The sequence below is a fragment of the Coregonus lavaretus genome (genome assembly GCF_964263955.1).
Source record: "Coregonus lavaretus genome assembly, chromosome: 11".
In the NCBI taxonomy this organism is placed as follows: domain Eukaryota; kingdom Metazoa; phylum Chordata; class Actinopteri; order Salmoniformes; family Salmonidae; genus Coregonus; species Coregonus lavaretus.
This window is the reverse complement of record NC_139998.1, coordinates 14,846,263-14,872,181: the sequence shown is the minus strand read 5'-3', so window position 1 is coordinate 14,872,181 and position 25,919 is coordinate 14,846,263. Positions and strand designations below refer to the sequence as shown.

The 25,919-nt window shown below is 42.2% G+C and overlaps 1 protein-coding gene across 3 annotated transcripts; it reads right to left on the bottom strand.

Moving 5' to 3' along the window:
- Positions 1–661: 661 nt before the first annotated feature.
- Positions 662–25,088, bottom strand: LOC311137667 (basic helix-loop-helix ARNT-like protein 1). Of its 3 annotated transcripts, XM_084172190.1 has the most exons (21): positions 24,970–25,088; positions 17,161–17,394; positions 14,509–14,738; positions 11,746–11,798; positions 11,481–11,628; positions 11,151–11,171; positions 10,938–10,973; positions 10,636–10,674; positions 10,192–10,349; positions 10,020–10,099; positions 9,824–9,916; positions 9,577–9,694; positions 9,148–9,297; positions 5,292–5,538; positions 4,744–4,850; positions 4,479–4,629; positions 2,606–2,694; positions 2,204–2,312; positions 1,811–1,898; positions 1,480–1,573; positions 662–1,323 (listed from the first exon to the last, which is right to left on the bottom strand). In XM_084172190.1, the coding sequence occupies exons 4-21, from the start codon at positions 11,756–11,758 to the stop codon at positions 1,166–1,168; spliced, it is 1,899 nt and encodes a 632-aa protein (XP_084028316.1). In that variant the 5' UTR covers positions 11,759–11,798; positions 14,509–14,738; positions 17,161–17,394; positions 24,970–25,088; the 3' UTR covers positions 662–1,165. The 3 variants fall into 3 exon arrangements, with proteins under 3 accessions (XP_084028316.1, XP_084028317.1, XP_084028318.1); XM_084172191.1 differs by lacking the exon at positions 14,509–14,738 and having other exon boundaries at positions 24,970–25,076; XM_084172192.1 differs by lacking the exons at positions 14,509–14,738; positions 17,161–17,394 and having other exon boundaries at positions 24,970–25,085.
- Between the last annotated feature and the right edge of the window lie 831 nt (positions 25,089–25,919).

Here is a 25,919-nt window from a genome sequence, read left to right as displayed (position 1 = left end):
TCCAACTGGAGAGAGCAAGCCTAACATATTTGCACCATGTCAGCCATCAATAGCTTGTATACTGAAGTAGTCAACCGCTTACTGGGTCTGAAGAAAGGGACCAGTATTGCTCACACTGCATGAGCATCAAGCAGAACATGTACATTTGTTGTTGGCAAAGTTTTCAAAAAATGCTCAATGTGTCCTGTCCTACTTCAAAGTGGAATTCCTTAATTTTATAATGAAGGATTTAACTAGTATTCCTCATTATTTCAAATGATTGAAGACTAGTAACTATAGCATATTGCTCTAATATCCACACTTGCAAATATTACCTGGCTTCTGTCAGCATAGTTGTGTTTCTCCTCCCCACACTAGCAATGCAGTCTCCTGTTATCTCTAGCTGACAATTTCTGCCTATGGATGGCAACATGATTTAAAAATATCCCAGCGCTGCACCAATAGGGCCAATGGAGCAAATCTTATGAAATAAATGTGATGAATTGCTTCCATTACATGCAATTCCATGAATGACTCACTCACCCTGATTCATCAAGTGCGATTGTTTAGAACATTTCTGATAGTATCCATATTTAAAATGCGCAATCATGGCACTCGTACTACTTATTAATTAGCATCATTAACACACTGTCTGTTTAGCTCAAAGACTTGGAGAAGAGATACAATCCAAAACAAATTCTTTCATTTAAAAAATATTTCACTGCTGATACAATACTAATACATTTTGCATAAAGTATTAATTACAAACTATTTCAAGATTTGACACAGTTGTCAATGGGGATATCCAACAAGGAAAACCATCCAAACACTAAGACATGTTTTCAATATAGAAATCCCTGGTAGGATAATGCAGGAAAATAGACATTGAAAATGCTAACTGAATCATCCTGTGGTGAATGTCAATGGAAGAATGCCCATCAGCAGGCAAGGGAGGGCCTGTATACAGACACGGGTACACTTGAGGGGTCCTGTACTGTACCAGTCCCACTCCCAACATGGAGCAATTTGCTCCAATGAGTCCCACAGTGCCATGAGGCACAGTAGCTGTAGTTAGCTAGCTAGCATGGTTCCTGTTGATATGACAGCATCGTCAATTCAGGGTTCTGTGGGCCTTAGGCCAAGGATTCCAACAACCCTGCTATGCCTCATTCCTCTGGGCCTGTCCTCACAAGGGCCAGGGTAAGTCACTAAAGTCCACAGGGCCACCGAGGCCTGCATCAGCCTCCAGGAGACTCATGATCACAGCCATGGCTGCCTCGTCGTTACTGGGGCTGCTGGAGCCTGGTTCGTCCATGATGTCAATGCTGAGGTGCGAGTTGTCACCTAGAGGGGTGTTGAAGGAAAGTGCTGTAGTTAGTCAAACTGGTTTTTGATACGGCTTTGTTTTTTCACCACAAATATGACATGTTTACTTGAATGGGCAGGATTCAGTGTTTGAAATTCTTAGAACATGTTACATTTGTGTGCACAGCTACTTACTCATAATGGACTGGTTGGAGTATGGGTATCCAATGGAGTCAGGTCCTCCTGGTAGCATTCCTGCCGACGGAAGGTCTGGCGTTCCAGACTGAATCTGCAAGAACAAATAGGTCAGTGGTGGTCTACATAGAAGATCAGCTTTCAACCACAGGACAGAGTCCTGACTAAGTAACCAACAGACAATACTGGATCAAGCACAAGATCCAACAAATTAATCAGTGATGCGAGCGAGGTATCAATTTCTTGTGCCAGACATTGCTATTGGAAAAATCCATCAATGTCATCTTTCAACCATCCCAATGTTCTTATTGTGTGGCTCCCTCAGACTCACTCTCTTGCCCCCTGGAGAGCAGTCTGGAGGAGGGGTGCTGATGTTCAGGGGGCTGGAGCCACAGCTGGAGGGTGTGGAGCCTCTGGTCCTGGCAGAGAGAAGAACAGACGACGCCATTAGACTAGGGCTCTGAGACAGTGTGAAGAAGTCAGCTAATAAACCTTCAGCTCCAGGTAATTCATCATAGCTGACATAGCCCAACTGAACAGACTCATTTGCAAGCCTGTCACTTTTTGATAAAGGGTGCATAAATATCAGAGCAGGGAATTCACACGAAGGGATGATACAGAAAAGTAATCACCGAACGAGACAGGCTTCATGGTCTGGGTGTTATTCTTTTGGTTCTACAGCTATTAACAACCTGTCATCCATTTTCTGCCTTCACTCTCTCACCTCTGAGTCTCCATCACCTCCTCTGCGATCATGCGGCCGATCTTGCCGGCGCCTGCACGTGTTCCCCCGGGGATGCCTGGCACCGTCTGAAGGGCCTGTCTCCCTCCACCTGCAATCAAACATATCAATCACACTGCCTGCTCCTGGATTGACTGAGAACATTGCATTTTCACATTTGATCCAATGCTCCTATAGTCTTGTTACAAGATCTCCGATGTTTTATCATTTCGTACACGTAGATACAGTACATTTAATCACAAAGGAAGCTATTCATTATAGCTTGTATCTTTGCGTACAGAGAGAATCAGCTGACAAATCTCAGATCTTGTTCCAATGCCCTAAAGGAAGCCCCTCTGATATGTAGAAAAGCATGCCTTCTTTCACATCATTCAATAGTGTCACCTTCTGACGTCAGCACACTGTCCATAGAGGCAGTGGGAGAGATAGCAGACTGAGGATAGCTGGGGTCTGCACCGTCCAGCATACTGCACCTAGAGATGGATTCACACAGCAACATCAGGATCAGTTTCAAGTACAAAAACAGTACATCCACGACATACTGCCAGTTAGCTCTAAAACGATCAATGAAGCCCCAATGACACATGAACATACAGTGGGGAGAACAAGTATTTGATACACTGCCGATTTTGCAGGTTTTCCTACTTACAAAGCATGTAGAGGTCTGTCATTTTTATCATAGGTACACTTCAACTGTGAGAGACGGAATCTAAAACAAAAATCCAGAAAATCACATTGTATGATTTTTAAGTAATTAATTTGCATTTTATTGCATGACATAAGTATTTGATCACCTACCAACCAGTAAGAATTCTGGCTCTCACAGACCTGTTAGTTTTTCTTTAAGAAGCCCTCCTGTTCTCCACTCATTACCTGTATTAACTGCACCTGTTTGAACTCGTTACCTGCATAAAAGACACCTGTCCACACACTCAATCAAACAGACTCCAACCTCTCCACAATGGCCAAGACCAGAGAGCTGTGTAAGGACATCAGGGATAAAATTGTAGACCTGCACAAGGCTGGGATGGGCTACAGGACAATAGGCAAGCAGCTTGGTGAGAAGGCAACAACTGTTGGCGCAATTATTAGAAAATGGAAGAAGTTCAAGATGACGGTCAATCACCCTCGGTCTGGGGCTCCATGCAAGATCTCACCTCGTGGGGCATCAATGATCATGAGGAAGGTGAGGGATCAGCCCAGAACTACACGGCAGGACCTGGTCAATGACCTGAAGAGAGCTGGGACCACAGTCTCAAAGAAAACCATTAGTAACACACTACGCCGTCATGGATTAAAATCCTGCAGCGCACGCAAGGTCCCCCTGCTCAAGCCAGCGCATGTCCAGGCGCGTCTGAAGTTTGCCAATGACCATCTGGATGATCCAGAGGAGGAATGGGAGAAGGTAATGTGGTCTGATGAGACAAAAATAGAGCTTTTTGGTCTAAACTCCACTCGCCGTGTTTGGAGGAAGAAGAAGGATGAGTACAACCCCAAGAACACCATCCCAACCGTGAAGCATGGAGGTGGAAACATCACTCTTTGGGGATGCTTTTCTGCAAAGGGGACAGGACGACTGCACCGTATTGAGGGGAGGATGGATGGGGCCATGTATCGCGAGATCTTGGCCAACAACCTCCTTCCCTCAGTAAGAGCATTGAAGATGGGTCGTGGCTGGGTCTTCCAGCATGACAACGACCCGAAACACACAGCCAGGGCAACTAAGGAGTGGCTCCGTAAGAAGCATCTCAAGGTCCTGGAGTGGCCTAGCCAGTCTCCAGACCTGAACCCAATAGAAAATCTTTGGAGGGAGCTGAAAGTCCATATTGCCCAGCGACAGCCCCGAAACCTGAAGGATCTGGAGAAGGTCTGTATGGAGGAGTGGGCCAAAATCCCTGCTGCAGTGTGTGCAAACCTGGTCAAGACCTACAGGAAACGTATGATCTCTGTAATTGCAAACAAAGGTTTCTGTACCAAATATTAAGTTCTGCTTTTCTGATGTATCAAATACTTATGTCATGCAATAAAATGCAAATTAATTACTTAAAAATCATACAATGTGATTTTCTGGATTTTTAGATTCCATCTCTCACAGTTGAAGTGTACCTATGATAAAAATTACAGACCTCTACATGCTTTGTAAGTAGGAAAACCTGCAAAATCGGCAGTGTATCAAATACTTGTTCTCCCCGCTGTATATGAAAACATACTCTATGTAACCATCATAAATAGGACAGTAGAGAGATGGGTGACTTACGAGACCACTGTGTTTGTGGAGACAATGTACTCCACCTCTTTGGTCCAGGGATTCATGAAACTGAACCAGCGGCTTCGCAGAGTGATGAAGGAGCCATCTTTAATCTTGAACTTGTAACAGTTTGTGTTGATCTTTTCTCTCATCTGCAGCACTGTGAAACACAAGATACCCAGGATGTAAGGTCACAGAACAAAATGTGGTGACTAAATATAGTAAGATGTAAATCACAAATGAATGTTGTCATGCTGGACAGTTGATCCAATACCTTGTCTGTGACATTCTGCCAGGTGGCCAATATCATCCTGATGGAAATACTCGTAGAAGGAGGTGCCAAGAAGCTCCTGGGGTAAGTATGCAAGAATGGCTGTGGCCCTGAATAGAGAGGAAAGATAGAACAGCACAGATAAGAAACTCTTTGTTTTTGAGATGAGAACACTGAAGAGACTTTAAAATGGCACCGGAGCATTTCCTATGAACATTAATCAGTTCACTGACATTTTTATGAAATTTAATTATCGCCATGAGTAATAGTGGCCTGTGAGGTGTCAAGCTGTGAGCAGGAGATTAATTCATAAAATATGCTGAGGCTGAACCTGCCTTGACAAGCCTAGGCTGGTATAGATGGGCTAATCTGGGTGAAGGGTGGTTGAAGAGGAGAAATTTACTGATGATTTGTTGCCTCTTCACGTATTAGTTTAAACCATACTTTTAGAATGTGTGTTTTCTTGGCCAACTTTATGACCGACTACCGCACATCTAATCATAAACTAAAAATGTCATAGTAAAATGAAGTCATAAGCTCCATCATCGTACCTCTGGTCAACAAAGACAAACTTCCCATCGATGGCATGGCGGCAGACGTATTCGGTGGGTTTGACGCGGATGTCCTCGTGGGAGGGCTGGGGGACAATGTGGGGGTGCAGCCGGCCGATGGCCACCAGGCAGTTGAGGTTACAGCCCTCGTTGTCAGGCTCGTTGTCATCGTCCAGGCCCATCTTGGTGGGCGGCCAGCTCTTCAGGTAGCCAGTACTGTGGATCGTGCAGAAGCTCTTACGGTCGGCTGTAAGTAGAAAAAGAAACATTGTAAATATCTTTCCTCCCATACAAATGGTTATCCATCTGTTTACAGGTGGTCCATGACTAAGTCAAGTCTAAATGATTTAAATGAGAAAACCACAAGCTAAGCAAACAAGTAATACTAGCCATCTGAATCAGGGGTCAATCAAGGGGAGAATAAAGTTTTCCTAGATAAAATATTAATAATCACTGAAATATTCAACGAGAGCTCCACTGGAGATTTGCTTGCCGTTTTGCATAACCTACACAGCTTTGCTTACTAAATGGTTTTAATCACAGCACATATTAAAGATTGAACAGAGGTTTTGTATACTTTTAAGCAAGTAGTTCTGAAAGTAGCACTCAAGAGCCTAAAAAGGGTGCCCGAAAATTGCTCTAGCCCATGTAGCATGTGCACAAAAATAGTTTTTTAAAAATAGTACAAAAATGAATAAAATAAAACTGGTGTGCATGTCCTTGGCCCACCCCACAACCTCATTGGACAATACTAGGCCAACCTGATCTCGCCTCCCACTTTAAAAACTTGCAACCTCATTGGACATCATTCCATCTGCCAATCAACATTGTCCATTATGTTCGGTTGTTGCCGGCTAGTTCCTGTTGTTGCATGCATGGTCTCAGACTAGTATGCATCAAATGTCCTACTCCTTCAAAGTCGTGTATTAATTATATATAACATATGCCTATGTGATGAATGATAATCGCTGGCAATCAACAGCTGCTGTGTTGCCCATTGGATTACCCAATATCATGGAATACATGTGTGAAAGTTTATAAAGACAAAATGTGGACAAATTGAATTATTAGATATGGATGGATAGTTGACAACAAAAAAGGTATGCGATTTGTGAACGGGATAAAGCGAACGGGATAAATGGATGGACACGTGCCTGGTAAAAACCTTGTAGCCTCTGGTAGTGTTGTCCCGAATTTTGACTTCGATACCAATACCAGGTTTAGTATCACAATACTCGATACCGAAACGGTACTCGATACCAAAACGATACAATGGCAAAAAAAAGAATGAAATGTCAGAATAATAGTAGAGAGAATGATTTATTTCAGCTTTTATTTCTTTCATCACATTCCCAGTGGGTCAGAAGTTCACATACACTCAATTAGTATTTGGTAGCATTGCCTTTAAATTATTTAACTTGGGTCAAACGTTTCGGGTAGTCTTCCACAAGCTTCCCACAATAAGGTGGGTGAATTTTGGCTCACTCCTCCTGACAGAGCTGGTGTAACTGAGTCGGGTTTGTAGGCCTCCTTGCTCGCACACGCTTTTTCAGTTCTGCCCACACATTTTCTATAGGATTGAGGTCAGGGCTTTGTGATGGCCAATAACTTTGGAAGTATGCTTGGGGTCATTGTCCATTTGGAAGACCCATTTGCGACCAAGCTTTAACATCCTGACTGATGTCTTGAGAGGTTGCTTCAATATATCAACATCATTTTCCTTCCTCATGATGCCATCTATTTTATGAAGTGCACCAGTCCTGCAGCAAAGCACCCCCACCGCATGATGCTGCCATCCCTGTGCTTCACGGTTGGGATGGTGTTCTTCGGCTTGCAAGCCACCACCTTTTTCCTCCAAACATAACAATGGTCATTATGGCCAAACAGTTCTATTTTTGTTTCATCAGACCAGAGGACATTTCTCCAAAAAGTACGATCTTTGTCCCCATGTGCAGTTGCAAACCGTTGTCTGGCTTTTTTATGGTGGTTTTGGAGCAGTGGATTCTTCCTTGCTGAGTGGCCTTTCAGGTTACGTCGATATAGGACTCGTTTTACTGTGGATATAGATACTTTTGTACCCGTTTCCTCCAGCATCTTCACAAGGTCCTTTGCTGTTGTTCTGGGATTGATTTGCACTTTTCGCACCAAAGTACGTTCATCTCTAGGAGAAAGAACGCGTCTCCTTCCTGAGCGGTACGACGGCTGCGTGGTCCCATGGTGTTTATACTTGCGTACTATTGTTTGTACAGATGAACGTGGTACCTTCAGGCGTTTGGAAATTGCTCCCCATGATGAACCAGACTTGTGAAGGTCTACAATATTTTTTCTGCAGTCTTGGCTGATTTCTTTAGATTTTCCCATGATGTCAAGCAAAGAGGCACCGAGTTTGAAGGTAGGCCTTGAAATACATCCACAGGTACACCTCCAATTGACTCAAATGATGTCAATTAGCCTATCAGAAGCTTCTAAAGCCATGACATAATTTTCTGGAATTTTCCAAGCTGTTTAAAAGGCACAGTCAACTTAGTGTATGTAAACTTCTGACCCACTGGAATTGTGATACAGTGAATTAATCTGTCTGTAAACAACTGTTGGAAAATTTACTTGTGTCATGCACAAAGTAGATGTCCTAACCGACTTGCCAAAACTATAGTTTGTTAACAAGAAATTTGTGCAGTGGTTGAAAAACAAGTTTTAATGACTCCAACCTAAGTGTATGTAAACTTACGACTTCAACTGTATGTTCATGTCATTGTCACTCAATAATTCCAATTTAGTTGCTAGTAGAATACCGTTACAATGCAAATAATGTGTAAATATTTTTTTTTTTGTATGTTGTTTTGGAACTAAACCTCCCTTGCACTGCTTTGTAACACTTTTTGTCTAGTGGTTTCGGTGGGCTGGTCCTGATCATCTGCTGTGTAAGCAAAATATTCCCATAGTTCGCTTCTGGAGCCAGTTTTGTCAACAAGCTGCTGGCGTGAATGTATGATGTTTTCATTAGAAGAAGCAATGCTGTCACCATTTTCTCTCCTCTCGCTTGCTTCTCAAAAGTGGCTTGCGCTGTGTCTGGCTAGCTTACAACTGCCCCCTTGAGAAGATTCAAACAAATTATTAGACAGACTCGATCCTATCAATCCGTATGTAACGTGAGATTTTTGACAGAAATACCAAAAGTAACAATTATATTACCAAACCGTTTTTCATGTTCTGGTATCGAAAAAGTACCGAAGTTTCAGTATAGCGTGCAACACTACAAGTCTATTGCGCAATATATTCAAAAAGTCTAACCAAGTACACCAGTGACACCATTTAGGAGATACAGGTTGTGAGCATAGTGTTTCTGATCTGGCTGACAAATTATCTTAGAATGTATTTGTCTGGCTACAAAGCCATCTTTAGCACACATAATTTTCTGATTGTTTTCCAGAGATATGCATTGAAAGACAAATTAAACTACTACCGATGTCTAACAGATCTAACTATCCCTGCTCCACGTGACAGGAACGAGCACTAAATGATGCCAGGTTAGAATGTAAGAATTCTGTGCCTTTCTCTGCTGGGAGAGGACTGCAGATGGTTTAGTTTGCATGTATAAGCCATACATTGACACGTAGATTACAAAACGGGAGGTTTAAAAAAATTACGAGGTAGTTTTTAATCCTCGATAGTTTCACTTGAAGTTCTAAAATAAGCATATTGTTTATTAGCCAAGCCATTTGGTACATAGAGAAGCATACATCCTGTACTCAAATTGTAATGCTAGTATGATGCTAATGATCTGTGTTGCCAGGTTTCTGAGTATCAAAATAAAGTCATCAGGGAAGGAGGCTGGCCTAGATCTTGATATGGGTACCTTTCTTTTTGGAGCAGGTGGAGGGGAAGTCCTTGTCCTCTGTTTTGACGTAGGGCCGGTTACACTTCACTCGGCAGAAGAATGAGCGTCTGGCCCCGGAGCACAGTCGAGATGGCCCAGGGGTGATGTCTGTCTTAACTGGTAGGCCGGCTGAGGGAGAACAATCACATCGTATAAGACCACTGCTGAACATTGTGAGCTACTCATTCCCAATAACTTCAATATAATGTTAAAAGCATTATATATACTCTTATATGCCAGGATGTTTATATACATAATATAGCAGGTAAACTGCCAGGTAATTGGCATACAGTTTTTAATGAGGCATAATGCTGTATTGATTTTCCTCCCCGAGTCTGCATCAATTCTGTTTGACTACTTCCTGCCCTTATGAGGACAGGGTCTGACAAGACAGGAGGGAGTGTTTACTTTTGGCATCGATGAGTCGCTCCCGGGGTGCTGTATCCGATGACGACAGTTGCTCCTTGACTTTGGCGATGTCTTTAGGATGCAGGTAATCAAACAGACTCTGGCCAATCAGGTCATTCTGAGGAAAGGGAGAGGAGAGGGGAGATTGACTTTGGGAATGAGCATTTGTGAGCTCAGATCTGGTCTGATATAGTACAACAAGAATTACAGTATAACAGTAGGACATTTGACAGGAATGGAGACGTACCTGGCAATAGTTGAGGATCTTGTAAACTGACTCTGAGACGAAAAGGATCTTCCCACGATCACATCCAACAACAAAAAGAAAGCCATCAGCAGCCTAAAGGAAGACACAAAAAAACATTGAGGCTTGTGTCATCAGGCTCACCCAGATAGCAGAGAGGAACTTAGCAAAGAGGAGTTAAAGGAGGGCTTGAACCTACCCTCAATATTAAGTGCTTTAGTTCATCATCGGACAGGAAAGATGGCTTGTAGTTCGCCTCTGTGTAAGGGTTTGCTGCTCCTGTAGAGAAACAAAAAATTATCTCAAGTAACATCTTTGATGTCCAGTGATAATTTGCCTGCTGTCTCTGTCTGCATCTCACTCCATCTCACCTCGTAATGTCTTCATATGCTGGACAGCCATGCGTAGGACCGTGAGTTTGTCCAGCTTGCGGGACATAGCGTTGCAGGTAGGCACTAGCGCCGCCAGCTCGTCTATGAAGCTGTTCATCTTGTCCCTGCGCCGCTTCTCAATCTGACTGTGTGCCTCCCTATTGGCAGTGTAGCAGAAAGCAAACAGTTAGAATGACTCCCAGTCCTTCTGTTCCACAGTGCAATCTATAGACAACATAAAGTGCCTATTCATCGATGGGACACAAGGCTTTCTCTGTCTCTAATAAAGAAAGGAGCATTCAATTCACCCTGGAAAGAGATTAGAATATACTGTATTTGATCCTGTAGTTTAACCGCTTGCCAGGTCACTAGAAACACTATGCGTAGCTGCCGACAGAGACTTTTAAAAGTGAAACATGAGGATTCAGGAATGAGTCTGGGTACCTGGCATTTTTTATCCGGCCCTGGTGATCACCACACTCCCTGGAAGAAGGGGAAAAAAGGAGCGATGTTTTAGTGGAAGATGTCTGGCAGCAATCACACACACAACACAGGTCCTGTTACAATAACAACCACTTACGAGTCTGTATCCCTTCACCACTGGTACATATAATGACAATAGATTAACACCTACTCAATCTTAACATCTCTGCCTCCCCTGTACAATATAGAACCAGTTATATGAAGAAAAAAAAATAGCCTCATAGTGTAGGGTAATTCATGCTTTTTGCTGCCAAAATTCTTACCTAAGTTTATCCTTGTCTGTATCCATTTTGCTATCGCTGTGGAAGATAATCAGATGCCATCAGATTCCCGCCCAAAAAGACAAACTCTTCCTAGCAATAGTTCCGTCTACAAGTCCTGTTTCCAAACCTTTATATCCATTCACACTATAATATTCAAAGTATCTAAGCAAAAAGCTAACTGCAACCAAAGGTAAAAAATAAAACCATACTTACTCGAAAGAAAATCCATCAATTCTGCAAAGAAAATAACGCGTTAATCATTCCGTTGTCAGATGAATGTGGATCAATAACAGATTGCAGGAAAATTACGGAGTAGACGTACAAATTAGTCAATATAGCACAATGCCATAACAATTTCTTATTGCAGAATGGGCACGATTTTCTCATAACTATAGCAGGTGAAGTAAGTGGGTTGGGTTAATTATTCATTCATAGCTTTAAAAATTCTGTGAACACAATCTCCAGCACTGACTGTGGTGGGAGGCTGGGGGAGACTGTGTACGGTGACTGAGTGGGCCACAGTGAGGTGATGGGGATGCTTACTGGTAGTCGGAGGTGCTGCCCTTCCTCTTGCGGGTGTAGTCCATGCCTGGGGTGTTGACGGAGCTGCTGATCAGGTCGCTGGAGCTGGGGGACATGAACTCATTCATTGTAGAGGTAATGTCCATTCTTTGGTCTGCCATTAGATCATCTGAAACAGAAACATGAATTAGAGCTAGACTACTTTGTACTATTTTGAGGAAGGATAATTCAAATGGAATTCAGGAAAAATGCCGGACAAAGCTGGCACAAAAGGGGTCTCCCTCACCACAAATGTTCATTACAGCTTCTGGAATTTCCTTCCATCCATTTGCAATTGCTCTGCATAAAAAAAAAAAAAGAAGTGTATGCCGTAAAACGTTAATAGCTGAACATTGGCACACATTTCAGCAAATAAATGCTGGGTCTAAATGAATTGTTTAGGAGGTTACCATGGACACAGCTCTGATATTCCCACGGTCATGTGCATTAAAAACTTTATTTTATTCTGTCATCATTGCTACCCATAGCGCCACTAAAAAGAAAACAACATCAAATGAATTGTGCTGAAGCGCGAAATCTGGGGTGTATATGATAGGCAGCCTAGTCTGATCTGGGGTGTATATGATAGGCAGCCTAGTCTGATCTGGGGTGTATATGATAGGCAGCCTAGTCTGATCTGGGGTGTATATGATAGGCAGCCTAGTCTGATCTGGGGTGTATATGATAGGCAGCCTAGTCTGATCTGGGGTGTATATGATAGGCAGCCTAGTCTGATCTGGGGTGTATATGATAGGCAGCCTAGTCTGATCTGGGGTGTATATGATAGGCAGCCTAGTCTGATCTGGGGTGTATATGATAGGCAGCCTAGTCTGATCTGGGGTGTATATGATAGGCAGCCTAGTCTGATCTGGGGTGTATATGATAGGCAGCCTAGTCTTTGCAAGTCTGATCTGGGATGGATTTGTTATTACACAGAACTAAAATATAAAACGCAACAGGGGCGCAACTTTCACTGAGCTCAAAGAAATGTGAGGAAGACACTACTAATGAATGGATACAGATATGTTTGAATGCCCAGTCATACTCATATAATCTCAGACATAAATTACTGCAGTTTAAGACCATCTATAGAACGTACTATATGCCAGTGAAACTGAATATCATGCATTCAGAAATGTAGTTCCTCTGCTGGAGGTGTAAAAGACAAAACGGAACATCATTTCAATATGTTCACTTTCTCACTCATCTTATTCACAATTCATTCAGGATTATCCATCATCATGGTAGCATCCACATTAATGTAGAAGTGTTAAGAAAAATATTCCAGGCCAAAAATGTACTTTTTGGTCCACCAGCCACTGTGGTAGGTAGATTTAATAATAATGTATTACTAGTTAGAAGTAATGTGGTATAATGTTTAAGTTCATTTCATTTTTTGTGAGTCTTTTAACCAAAATATCACAGATGAGACAAACATTTTCACCTGCCCCTTTAAGGGAGGGAGGTTACCATGGTAAGATTGAGAGCAGCGGTCTTCTCTTCCCTAGCAGTTGAATCTCAATCATTGAAAAACAATCTAGCTTGTGAACAAAACAATGTAAATAGCCAAGAAACACAAGGACAAAGTCTCACTTCAGCAGACTTTAGTTTCAAGTAAATTAGACCAACTTTTATGCCTGTGCGCAGCGCTTCTAAAAATGAATCTTTCACTCAGATCTTCACGTGTGCACAGCCCCCAGCCAGGCAGTGTTGCAGCGCGAGGTGGGATGGGCTATATAGGATTCGTAGTTCTTTGACTTTGTACGATTAATTTACCAGCTATGAAACAAAACGGCAGAAATACTTTGAAACAGCTACTGCAGCATTTATTTTGCTATAAATGTGATCATGCTTGACTATTTTTATTCACAAAGACCAGTGAAACGCTCGCACTGTGGAGCTCTGACCACCCACCAACGTGGCTAGTGAAATTGACATCTTACCCGCCAATGTCAAAATCGACCCAAATTTGGCAGGTGGTGGGCCCTGAACATATTCTATTCTTATTTACAATAAAAGTGACCCCAAAAGGGTCATATTAGATTGTGTAGAAATGCAGGAAATGAGCTTTACATGCCCCAAAAATTCTGAGGGAGGACCCCCAGATCCCCCCACCAGGTTGTCCCCCCCAACTTCTAAAACCAAAGTTGCACCCCTCAAAAGTTGGTACAACTGTGGCATTGTGTTGTGTGACAAAACTGCACATTTTAGAGTATTTTATTATCCCCAGCACAAGGTGCACCTGTGTAATGATCATGCGGTTTAATCAGTTTCTTGATATGCCACACCTGTCAGGGATATAAACACATTTGTGAACAACACCTTACATGTTGCGTTTATATTTTTGTTCAATGTATAATGTTTATACTGGTCATAATGGTCACAAACAGTGTGGGAGTCTTTTCTACATTTTATTGAGCAAAAGCTGTGTGCATTAGGGAAATAGATGCCTGGCTCTAATAGAAGCTGGTCTCTAATAAGAGCTGGTTGCGTTAACTGATTAAAGCAAATAAATGCACGGGCTATTAATTTAAGTTTTACTGTATGTTAATTCTAAATCAGAATACTGTCTCATCTTTTTACATTTCATTTCTTCAAACAATTCAGTCAAGTTTGCCCTCCTTGTGAGAATAAGGAGTGAATTTTACACTGTGCGCACACACACACACACACACACACACACACCATAGTGGGCTCTGCTACAGACTAGACTGGTTGCCAGGATACCTCAGGGAAAAGAAATGCAGTGGTGTCGCATTTTTATCAAACAGGGGCCTAAAGTGCGTTCTGCATCCTAACAAACCTCAAATGTACATCATACTATACCTCACCTAAGCTGACCCACCTTGCACCTTTCAACACATCAGTGGCACTTATGCAACTCTAACAAAGTGTTGAGTCAGTATATAAAAGCAAACAGAGGCCCAGCCAAAGCTCGTCATCTCTGCTTCTGTCCTCAACCAGGGGAGTGCTCTAATCACACCACAGGGTTTTTGGCCTATTATCCTACCTACGAGTCTGCCTCAGTCAGGTTCAAAGGTATCTTAAGGACAGCGTGTGCTTGTGCGTAATCTTCTCATCACCGTCTGTCAGGTGATCTAAGGATGAGTCTTGTTGGGTGGCAAGTTCCAAGCCTCTGCTAGTGAGTATTAACTTGGTTTAAAATGGAGAGAGTGAGAGACGCCTCCTGGTTGGTTGGTCTGGTATTCCTCCTCTGAGACACTGGGCTAGGTGCTCTACCTGTACAGAGAAGAGGACTGTCAGATGTGGTCTGACTATGGCACTAATCCTAACATCCTAGACCAAGGTTACACGTCACAGAAACTCACACAATACTATGTTGGAAAATCAAGGACAGTAGCATAGAAGGAATTTCACAGTCAAGTGGTTCTGACCTGAACATGAGAAAATGCCCCATGCCGCATATTTCAAATTAAAATCACATAGCCTAAATATCCATATTATGCCTATCATTAAATCAGAAGTGTTTGGTATTTGGTATCTTTTGGTATTTTATTAGGATCCCCATTAGCTGTTGCAAAAGCAGCAGCTACTCTTCCTGGGGTCCACACAAAACATGAAACATGACATAATACAGAACATTAATAGACAAGAACAGAACTACATACATTATTTTTATAAAGGCACACGTAGCCTACATATCAATACATACACACAAACTATCTAGGTCAAATAGGGGAGAGGCGTTGTGCCGTGAAGTGTTGCTTTATCTATTTTCTGAAACCAGGTTTGCTGTTTATTTGAGCAATATGAGATGGAACAGAGTTCCATGCAATAATGGCTCTATATAATACTGTAAGCTTCCTTGAATTTGTTCTGGATTTGGGGACTGTGAAAAGACCCCTGGTGGCATGCCTGGTGGGGTAAGTGTGTGTGTCAGAGCTGTGTGTAAGTTGACTATGCAAACAATTTAGGATTTTCAACACATCAATGTTTCTTCTAAAAAGAAGAAGAAGTGATGCAGTCAGTCTCTCCTCAACTCTTAGCCAAGAGAGACTGGCATGCATAGTATTTATATCAGCCCTCTGATTACAATGAAGAGCAAGACGTGCCACTCTGTTTTGGGCCAGCTGCAGCTCAACTAGGTCTTTCCTTGCAGCACTGGACCACACAACTGGACAATAATCAAGATTAGACAAAACTAGAGCCTGCAGAACTTGCTTTTTGGAGTGTGGTGTCAAAAAAGCAGATAATATCTTTATTACGGACAGACCTCTCCTCATCTTTACAACCATTGAATCTATATGTTTTGACCATGATAGTTTACAATCTAAGGTAACGCCAAGTAATTTAGTCTCCTCAAATTGTTCAACAGCCACACCATTCATTACCAGATTCAGCTGAGGTCTAGAACTTAGGGAATGATTTGTACCAAATACAATGCTCTTAGTTTTAGAGATGTTCAGGACCAGTTTATTAGTGGCCACCCATTCCAAAACAGATTGCAACTCTTTGTTAATGGTTTCGGTGACTTCATTAGCTGTGGTTGCAATATTATAACAGAGCATAGGCCTACATGTAGAATACTATTCCGTTAATCTTCCATACTATTCCAAACATGCATTCATGGGCCTTTTTGTTAAGAGGCTTCAGGCTTGTGAAAGTTATTCCCTCCTGGCCTTAAAAAGCAAAGCACTTCTTGTTAGTCTTTTTTCTGTGGGAGTGGGACAAAGCACCGGGAAAACCCCTGTCATGATCAGCTAAACGCGAAGCACAAAACTGTCTACTTTGCCAGGTGTAATTTCCCTCCTTTACTTGATTAAAACATGGTCTCTGAGGAGATGATCACAATAAGGCTCCTGGCGCAGCTGAGGACTGTGGTTTACTGTACAGTAGTTCCATTGCAAAGCTTATTCCATGGCCCATGGATTTACAACCAACATTCTTGAGCGATATCTTAGAAATTATCCATCATGCCAGGAACACTTCAAGAAACTTGTGAGCATATGCAATATCCAAAAAGGTAACATTACCAAATAAAGCACTGGCATTCAGACAATGATCAAGATCTAGGAAATATTGGACTGTGCCAATGTACAACTCACTGGACAGACTTGAGGGAGCCAAAAACCTGCCTGCCAAAGTTGTCACAAAGCAGCATTGTTGGGTTTGGTACAGTACACTAGTTAGCAGTCACCCCACATAGAAAAGAATGTGACATTGAAACACTGGCTTGACGTGCACTGTGAAAGAGGAAATATATAATCCACTCTTCAACTGAATACATCTGACGTGTATAACCCATGACCTGTGTGATAGGGCAGCCAGTAGCCTAGAGGTTAAGAGCGTTGGGTCAGTAACCGAAAGGTTCGAATCGCCGAGCCGACTAGGTGAATAATCTGTCAATGTGCCCTTGAGCAAGGCACTTAACCCTAATTTCTCCTGTAAATCGCTCTGGATAAGAGCGTCTGCTCTATGTAAATAGTTCGATTTAAACGTTTACATGATTTTCAAGAAGAACAATTTCCCTAATAATCCCGTTTACATGGACATCTGAAATCCTGATGGGATATGTGCAGAAAAATCGCCAATCAAAATAAACATTCTACCACAGCGACCATGTTATTTTTGGGAAGTCTATTTAATTCTGAGTTTGGCCATATAAAGTTTGTATGTGAAAATGTCTATGATGGGTACTTACAGTTTTTCCCCAACTCACTTCATTCGTGAGGGAGGCTTGCACTGATTTCACATGCCAGATCAAATACACCGCTGGAACTCTGATTAAGCTGTTTAGATGTCCCAGGGTTTCCATAAGGAAAATGTGGCGCTGAACAATTAAACCGGGAAGATTTTAATTTACTGGCCATTTGAGAAATGTACCGCATCCATATGCATTGGGTGCATAAACCATCAAGGCATCCACCCACTGTACCTGGAATGACAGAAATCACATTTAGATTATGGTAATGCTCTTAACAGAACATGAAACTCATGTAATGAAGCAGCCAATAAAACGTCATTTTCAAACATTTGCCAAAATGCAATTCGCAGGAAAATACTATTCTAAACAGCGCACCTGGAAAACACCATTCTAAACAGCGCACCTGATAACATTTCTGTATGTGACAGATAAAAACCTCTGTTAGAAACTTAGAAAGAGGGGGGATCTAAAGATGCAACAACTAGGATGGGTTGCTAATATGACTAGGATTGTGGCTTTGGCTTCTGGACGACAACAGAAAGTTGATATGAAACCAATAGAACAGGAGAGGTAGAATAGGAGATTGTCAAATAGACCACAATGGGTGACATTCAACAGTGAGTGTAGCACAAAGAAAACCATCTCAACTGGATCACCACAGGGCTCAGTCATCTCTCCTGTCCCATTTATACTCTCTATAGCTGACTGTAGGAGCATCTGCCCTGAGATAACATACACTTCCTGACACATCCAATTCTGATTACATGATTCAGTTTACAGTGGACGAGTTTGACCTCTGGTACAAGGAGAACATCCTGGATCTGAATGCCACCAAGACCAAAGACCTTATCATAGACTTTAGGAAGCAATCATCAGCTTCGAAAGAAATCACCATTGGTGACCAGAGCATAGAACAGGTGGAGTATAAGTACCTCGGTACAATAGGTGACAATAAGATTAACTTCGGAGCCAACAGTGGGCGAGTGTTATCTAAATGTCAGTCAAGACTTAGAAGGCTGAATGTCAAATCTGTTTTACAGTCCTTTTACAGATGTTTTATTGAACCTGCCTTAACATTTAGTGTAGTTGCCTGGTTTGGCTCCCTCACATGGGCAAGTCAGAAAACTCTAGACAGTGGGGTCAGTGGTTAGATAGTAGGGAGAAAGCAAAAGGCTCTCAGAGACACTTACAAAGAGTGCATACGTAAGAGTGGTAAAGAAATCATTTTGGATCTTACACAGCCACTGAACAGCCACTATACACAGTGTACAAAAAAATGAGGAACACCTGCTCTTTCCATGACAGACTGACCAGGTGAATCCAGGTGTAAGATATAATCCCTTATTGATGTCACCTGTTAAATCCACCTCAATCAGTGTAGATGAAGGGAGGAGCCCCTGCCTTGCGACAGATTGTGTATGTGTTCCATTTAGAGGGTGAATGGGCAAGACAAAAGATTGAAGTGCCTTTGAACGGGGTATGGTAGTACGTGCAGGTGCACCGGTTTGAGTGTGTCAAAAACTGCAACGCTGCTGGGTTTTTCACGCTCAGCAGTTTCCTGTGTGTATCAAGAATGGTCCACCACCCAAAGGACATCCAGCCAACTTGACACAACTGTGGGTAGAGCTGGGTGGTATACCGTATTTTACTATATACTGGCATTGAGGCACGGACTGGTTTGGGTTTTTACTTTACCTTCTATAACGGTATTTGAATGTTTGTCAGTTTTATAGTTTATACCGCTCATTTTGATAGTTTATACCCTTGATGACAACGATGTTGTTTCGACTTTGCTTAATATAAATCCACAAGCTTTATATAATTACACTATTAGTTTGTGTTTCTTACATCTGCAAACAGCTAGTTTGTCTTTTCTTAGCAAGTTTTAGCTAAATCGTGTTAGCCGCTAATCGCTAGTTAGCTGGCTAGTTAGCTAGCTAATACATCCTGATACCAGTGCTGGTGTAGGCCTAAATTAGCATGTTGTTTATGCAACAGTATCTTCTAAATCAAAGAGGAATAGGTGATGAAGAAACATGAATATAGCCAAAGATTGTAGGGTCACCTAGGAAACACTGACTACACTGTCACAATAACTCCTCCGTGGCATTTTCATTCGTTGTCATGTCAAACAGTGTATTAAATGTGCCCACTGTTATTTATATTCTAACTATAGAATAAACATTCTATTTCCATGACTCCAACAGTTCACCCAAGTGTTTTGATCTAAAATCGCAAGTCAAATCACATTTGTAAAATGTGGTTAAAGATAAGGCCTCGTTTTTTTGCCCATATTGTGCAGCCTACATGGCAGTGTGGAAATGACATCAAATGAGTGCAGGAAATGCAGACATGTATGGAAATGCAGGAGATTTTAGGTTGAAGTGAAATTGAACAGTATGAAACAATCAGAATGGACCTACAATGTATGTGTTGCCACTATAAGGTCACACACTACACATAAAGCACATTTTATAACTTGTATTATTCAAAAACATCAAATACTGTCAAATACCATCAACAATATAATATTTTGGCTAGCCCTGTGGGAAGCATTGGAGTCAACATGGGACAGCATCCACGGGGGGGTTTGAAGTGTCTGTTCTATATCCAGGAGATATAAGAAAGCTCAGGAAATTTGTTTTTTGGACCCCTTATTTTTGTTGGCACAAAACTATCTCCATATTTCCATAAATTTGTATGGGTTACCTTCAGGCGAGTCCCGTGACATTTGTGGGGGTCGTCTTTCCAGAGAGGTCATATTAGTTTCTAGGCCAAACCGTTCGGACGCTACAGACATTTTCGTGATGTCTCATGGTCTGACAAACACAGCTGTAGCTCGACCACCTCCCACCGCAGATGCGGCAGGCCGACACAGGCGGATGCGGTGGATTGAGACGCAGCCCATGCAAAAAAACCTGATATCTCTAGCTTAAAACAGACCGATTATGACGGGGATATTTTTATTATGTTACTTAGATTGACTCACGGGTGCATCAATAGACTCTTAAGGATTAATAGTTTTGTACCGGTGTCAGTGCGGCTTTTAAGTGAACATTTATTTGTGTGACTTACATTTATCTTGTATAGACCATGGTTGACAAATTCTAGAACTGTTGAATCTTGGCCCCTGACCACTTCCATTTGCGCGGTGCATTTTTTTTGTTTTGATTGTAGTGAGAACAGTCAACAAGTTATAGCTAGCTCCCCTTCCCCTCCCCTTTTTCTGCGTCCCAACTATAATTTGCATTCCGACCTGTGAAAGGCAGCAATAAGCCACAAAGCGTCTAGCTACAACAAGAAGAAGTAGTTTAGCTAGTGAGCCATCTTTAGCTACTAGGGGTAGCTAAGGGTTGAGCGCTGTGTTACGGTTCATTGAAACAGGACAACGTGCGTGGAATTTAATAACTTCTTGGTTAGAATGGAAAATGTGTCTTTTTTTTTGTTGTCATTTAGCAGACGCTCTTATCCAGAGCGACTTACAGTTAGTGAGTGCATACATTTTTTTCCATACTGGCCCCCCGTGGGAATCGAACCCAAAACCCTGGCGTTGCAAGCGCCATGCTCTACCAACTGAGCTACTGGAGGCATGTAGCTCAACACCAACAAATACACATAAATTGGCACAGGGTTAGCAGCAGTGAAGAGCCCCTGGATGGAGAGCAACTGTGGAGGGTTGGGTGCCTTGCTCAAAGGCACAATGGCAGCATATAGTACATGGGATCAATGATCATCAGCCTTCCAGCTGCCAGTTCAGTTCCATTCCTATTTAAACCAGCAACCTTCCAGCTGCTGGTCTGCCTCTCCAACCTCTGTTTCTCAATCCTGGTCCTGGGGACCCAAAGGGGTGGACATTCTTATTTTTGTCCTAACACTACACAGCTAATTCAAATGATCAACGTATCAAGCTTTGATGATTTGAATCAGATGTGTAGTGCTAAGGCAAAAACTAAAATGTTCACCCCTTTGGGTCCCTAGGACCAGCATCAGGAAACACTGCTCTACACTACTAGGGTGCTGCACTGCAGGGTGTTGGCAAAAGCATTCTAACCAATAGACAAAGTATCTATTCTCTCCATGTTCTTGTCACAAGATGACTCTGCACAGCTCTACACCCACACCGCTGTTGCCTCTATTGCACCACTGTACACGTATTCCTTGTATTGTACTACACACAGACATTACTGTATGTATGGCTACTATTTAATTGTGCAATGTAAACTATCCTGTATCTTCAGAACAAATAAACTTTGAAAAGGAGTGGAGCAATATGGTAAGTACTGTTCGCAAAACAATGACGTCTATACAGGCTAGATCACTTTACAATGCAAGAAGATACCTGTAGCTTCCAACTTTGTAGTATAACTTTTCTTGCTAGCTTACAGCTATAGCTATCATCAATTCACTACCCTGGTACTTTGTTTGTGATAATGCAAAATATGCAGATTTTAAAGCTGATTGCCACCAAAACGTTATTAATTCACTTAATCCGTATTGCCTCAGCGAACTGACTCCGGCCCGCCCCCCTCTTGCCCCATGAATAACATCATTACTGGTTAAAGAGACAGCACACACTTTTATAAAATAAGCTACTTTTATGCAAATGTTGTTGAACAGTACAATAAAATAAGTCCCAAATGGAAGGGAAGCAGATTGTCATCTGTATCCCCATGAAAATCAGCAAAAACAAGCTCAATAACTCAATGCATGCACACACACACACATTTATGTGAATAGGCCTAAGCGACATCTTGATTTACCCAGTTTATCAAGAGATTTACCATTCAAATAAATTATTACCATTATGTTGTTATGTAGTTAGATTGGTAAAAACAAAGTGAAATTGATTGTATGGTCTCTGAAAAATGTTGACGTAAACTATTTCAAATATAATGATATTGAACTCAAAAGATGCCCAACGATGGAACAGAACAGTAGCTGAGTTGATCTGTTTGGATCAAGACTTTGGTTAATATGCCTTATGTTTTTTGCAGTGGTATCGTTTTGGTATCGAGAACCGTGACACTAAACCTGGTATCAAAATCAAAATTCTGGTATTGTGACAACACTAATCCATGGCAAGTAGCCCACGTCCTCTGAAGTGTGGCTGGCTAGCTCCACCCCAGACTTCTCCATACACTGACCTGGCTACATGTAACCCTGCTTTTCTACCTTTATGAGTAGATTTTTGCTTGACTTTTCTGCTTGTAACATGCACTTGGGGCAGCTAGCTAGCCGGATGTAGTGGGGCCTCGCGTTCGAAATTAGTTTGTTATGGTTTACGTTCCAAAAAACGTCTATAGCACAGCTCTTAAATTAAATAGATTTTTGTGACTTACATTTATCTTGTAAATACCTTGTAAGCATTTGTATCTGTCATGTGTGAATGTTGCTGTTTATATGTTCACTATATAGCTTTATCTTATACGACTTCCCACAACTGAAGTTCCTTCTGGAAAAGTACAAAGTAATTCAATCTACTGGCCGTTGTTAATCCCTACCAGATACATGTGAACTCCTTTTCTTTCTTAGATACCTTTCTTTACTCCCATTCCTTTCCTAGATACCTTTCCTCTCTACTGGCTGTGGTTAATCCCTACCACATGTGAACAACTCCTTTTCTTTCTCCAAATTCCTTTCCTCCTTTCCAAGCTCCCTTTCTTTTCCTCCTTATCTAAATGTATTTTCTATCATCTCTGATGACTGTGGTTAAAGATATTCTCTGGTACTTTTGTACACTATTTAGCCAGTAGTTCTGAAAGTAGCGTCCACAGCCAAAAGTGATCCCCGAAAATTGCGTACTACGTCACAAATGTGCAGATATGTGCGCTATGTGTGCGTCTTGCTAGCTGTCACGCAAATGGCGAGGGGCTGAAGCTCATTGGCTGAAACTCGAATTGCTAGGGGGTCGGCCCACTTGGGGGTAAATGGAGGGAAAATGGAGCCGCACAGCTTCCAGAAAAGTCGCTTTCAAACTAGAGATTCCGTGGTTAATTAAAATTGTAATTTCTGGGCCTCCCGAGTGGCGCAGCGGTCTTAGAGGCGTCACTACAGATCCGGGTTCGATCCCGGGCTGTGCCGCAGCCGGCCGCGACCGGGAGATCCATGAGGCGGCGCACAATTGGCCCAGCGTCGTCCGGGTTAGGGGAGGGTTTGGCCGACCAGGATGTCCTTGTCCCATCGCGCTCTGGTGACTCCTGTGGCGGGCAGTGCGCATGCAAGCTGACACGGTCGCCAGTTGGACAGTGTTTCCTCCGAACACATTGGTGCGGCTGGCTTCCGGGTTAAGCGAGCAGTGCGGCTTGGCAGGGTCGTGTTTTGGAGGACGCATGGCTCTCGACCTTCACCTCTCCCGAGTCCGTACAGGAGGTGCAGCGATGGGACAAGACTGTAACTACCAACTACTTTCCTAGATTCCTTTCCTCACACCATTTCCATTCTTTGCTCCATTTCCTTGCTTCCTCTCCTTTCCTCGCTCCCTTTCCTAACGCCCTTCAATTTCCTAGCTTCTCTCTTCCTTTCCTTTCCACTCTTCTATTGGCCATGGTTAATCCTAGGAAAGGAATGGAAGCGAGCGAGAAAAGGAATCTAGGAAAGGAAAGGAAGCAAGAAAAGGGAGCTAGGAGAGGAAAGGAGATAAAGAAGGAGGTGAGGAAAGGGAGGTAAGGACAGAAAATAAGCTAGGAAAGGAATGTAAGCTAGGAAAGGATGAAAATAAAGGGAGTGAGGAAAGGAATCTAGGAAAGAGGAAGCAAGGAAAGGGTATAGGAGTTAGGAAAGGACACAAGGAAAGGGAGATAAGGATGAGGCGAGGAAAATGAGGTATGGAAGGAAGCTAGGAACGGAGGAATGAAAGCTAGGAAAGGAAAGTAAGCTAGGAAAGGAGGAAATTAATCTAGGAAAATAGTAAAGAAAGGGAGAGAGGAAAGGAGGAAAGGAATCTAGGCCAGAAAAGGAGGCGTCCACATGTATGTGGTAGCAATTAACCACGGCCAGTAGAGAGGAAAGGAAGTTCAGAAAGGAATCTAGGAAAGGAGGAAAGGGAGTGAGGAAAGGAAGCAAGGAAAGAATGAAAGGAATCTAGGAAAGAAAAGGAGGAATTCACCAGGGTTGGGGTCAATTACATTTTAGTAATTTAGCAGACACTCTTATCCAAAGCGACTTACAGTAGTGAGTGCATATATTTTCATACTTTTATTCTGTACTGGTCACCATGGGAAACGAACCAACAACCCTGGCATTGCAAGCTCCATGCTCTACCAACTGAGCCACATGGGTCAATTCCATTTCAATTCAGAAAGTACACTATAATTCAAATTCTCTTCAATGCTTTTCAATTAGGAATATTTTGAATTTGGTTCACTTTTTGAATTGACTGGAATTGACCCAACCATGGCGGTCACAAGTGGTCGGGATTAACCATGGCCAGTGGAGAGGAAATTAAGAAGGAAAGGAAATTAAGAAAGGAAGCTAGGAAAGGGAATAAGGAACGGAATCTAGGAAAGAAAGAGAGTTCACATGTATGTAGTAACCACGGCCAGTAGCTGGCGTTAGTATTGTTTTAGTGACAGGCTAGTTTTAGTCACAGCCTGCTGCTGCGGGGCTGCAGCTGGATACTATTGTATTGGGCTAGCTAGCTTGCTAACATTACCTAATGCCCCTCTAGCAAATCAGTATGACCAGCAAAAACAAGCCGTGGTGTGCTAGCTAGCTAACGTTAGCTACCTCCATCGACTATCTAACCAACTAGTCATTTATCATCACGATTTATTGAACATAGAGCATAAGCAAACATTACGTACTTACATGAGATAAACTAGCTAGGTCATCTCCATTCAATGATGGAACCCTCTGTTACAGGAACTGTGATATACGGTATTCAGTCTAATGACCTACTTTCTCCCCTCTGTCATGACTGCAGCACTAGTAACCTAGTTTTTCTAAACCAATTGTATAGGAGGACTACATAACGTAATTTCTCTCACCAATCACAAAACGTTTGAGAACAGGAAAAGATGATGGACATACTGGTCGTCCAATTATAGAGGGCTAATTTGACATCGCAGCCGACTTTAAACATCGGTCGCGTTTGAGCCGATCACTTTTGTCAAGTCGTTGACCATCGTTTGTCACTGCCTTTCAAAGTGTCTTGCATTATAGCGTAAAACAAATATCCGACTTGCGCCTAGAAGTCGCCTGCAATGACTTTACAAAAACCATGTGATCAAAGGTCATGAAGTTTTGACTGCAAGTTTCTGCAGTTGGTCTTCATCAACTTCATCCTGAAGCCAGCGTCTGCATTGCTCTATTGTCAACCAATCATTAGGGTGTTTTTGTTTGACCCAATGCGAACCGAATGTCACCAAAGACATGAATGAATGCTGAACCAACTTTGCCATGATTCATGTATACAGTGGATATCAACAAATGTATGTGATATTTGAGGCTCTCTCACAAATTGATAGTACAATATACACACACATATTTATAGTTTGTGATATGGGAGTTTATTTTAGTAAAATATGGGAGTTTAAAATAGTAAAAATAAAGAAAAACCCTTTAATGAGTAGGTGTTCTAAAACTTTTGACTGGTAGTGTATATCCAATGTATGCACCACACAGAACACATAATGCACTGCAACTGCCTTTGCAATGCAATGCTGAAAGGCAAAGTCAACATTCCATTGGAAATTACTTCTGGTGTAACAAAACGCAATGACCCTGTCGGTCTGAGCGAGGCATTACAGTGGCTGGAT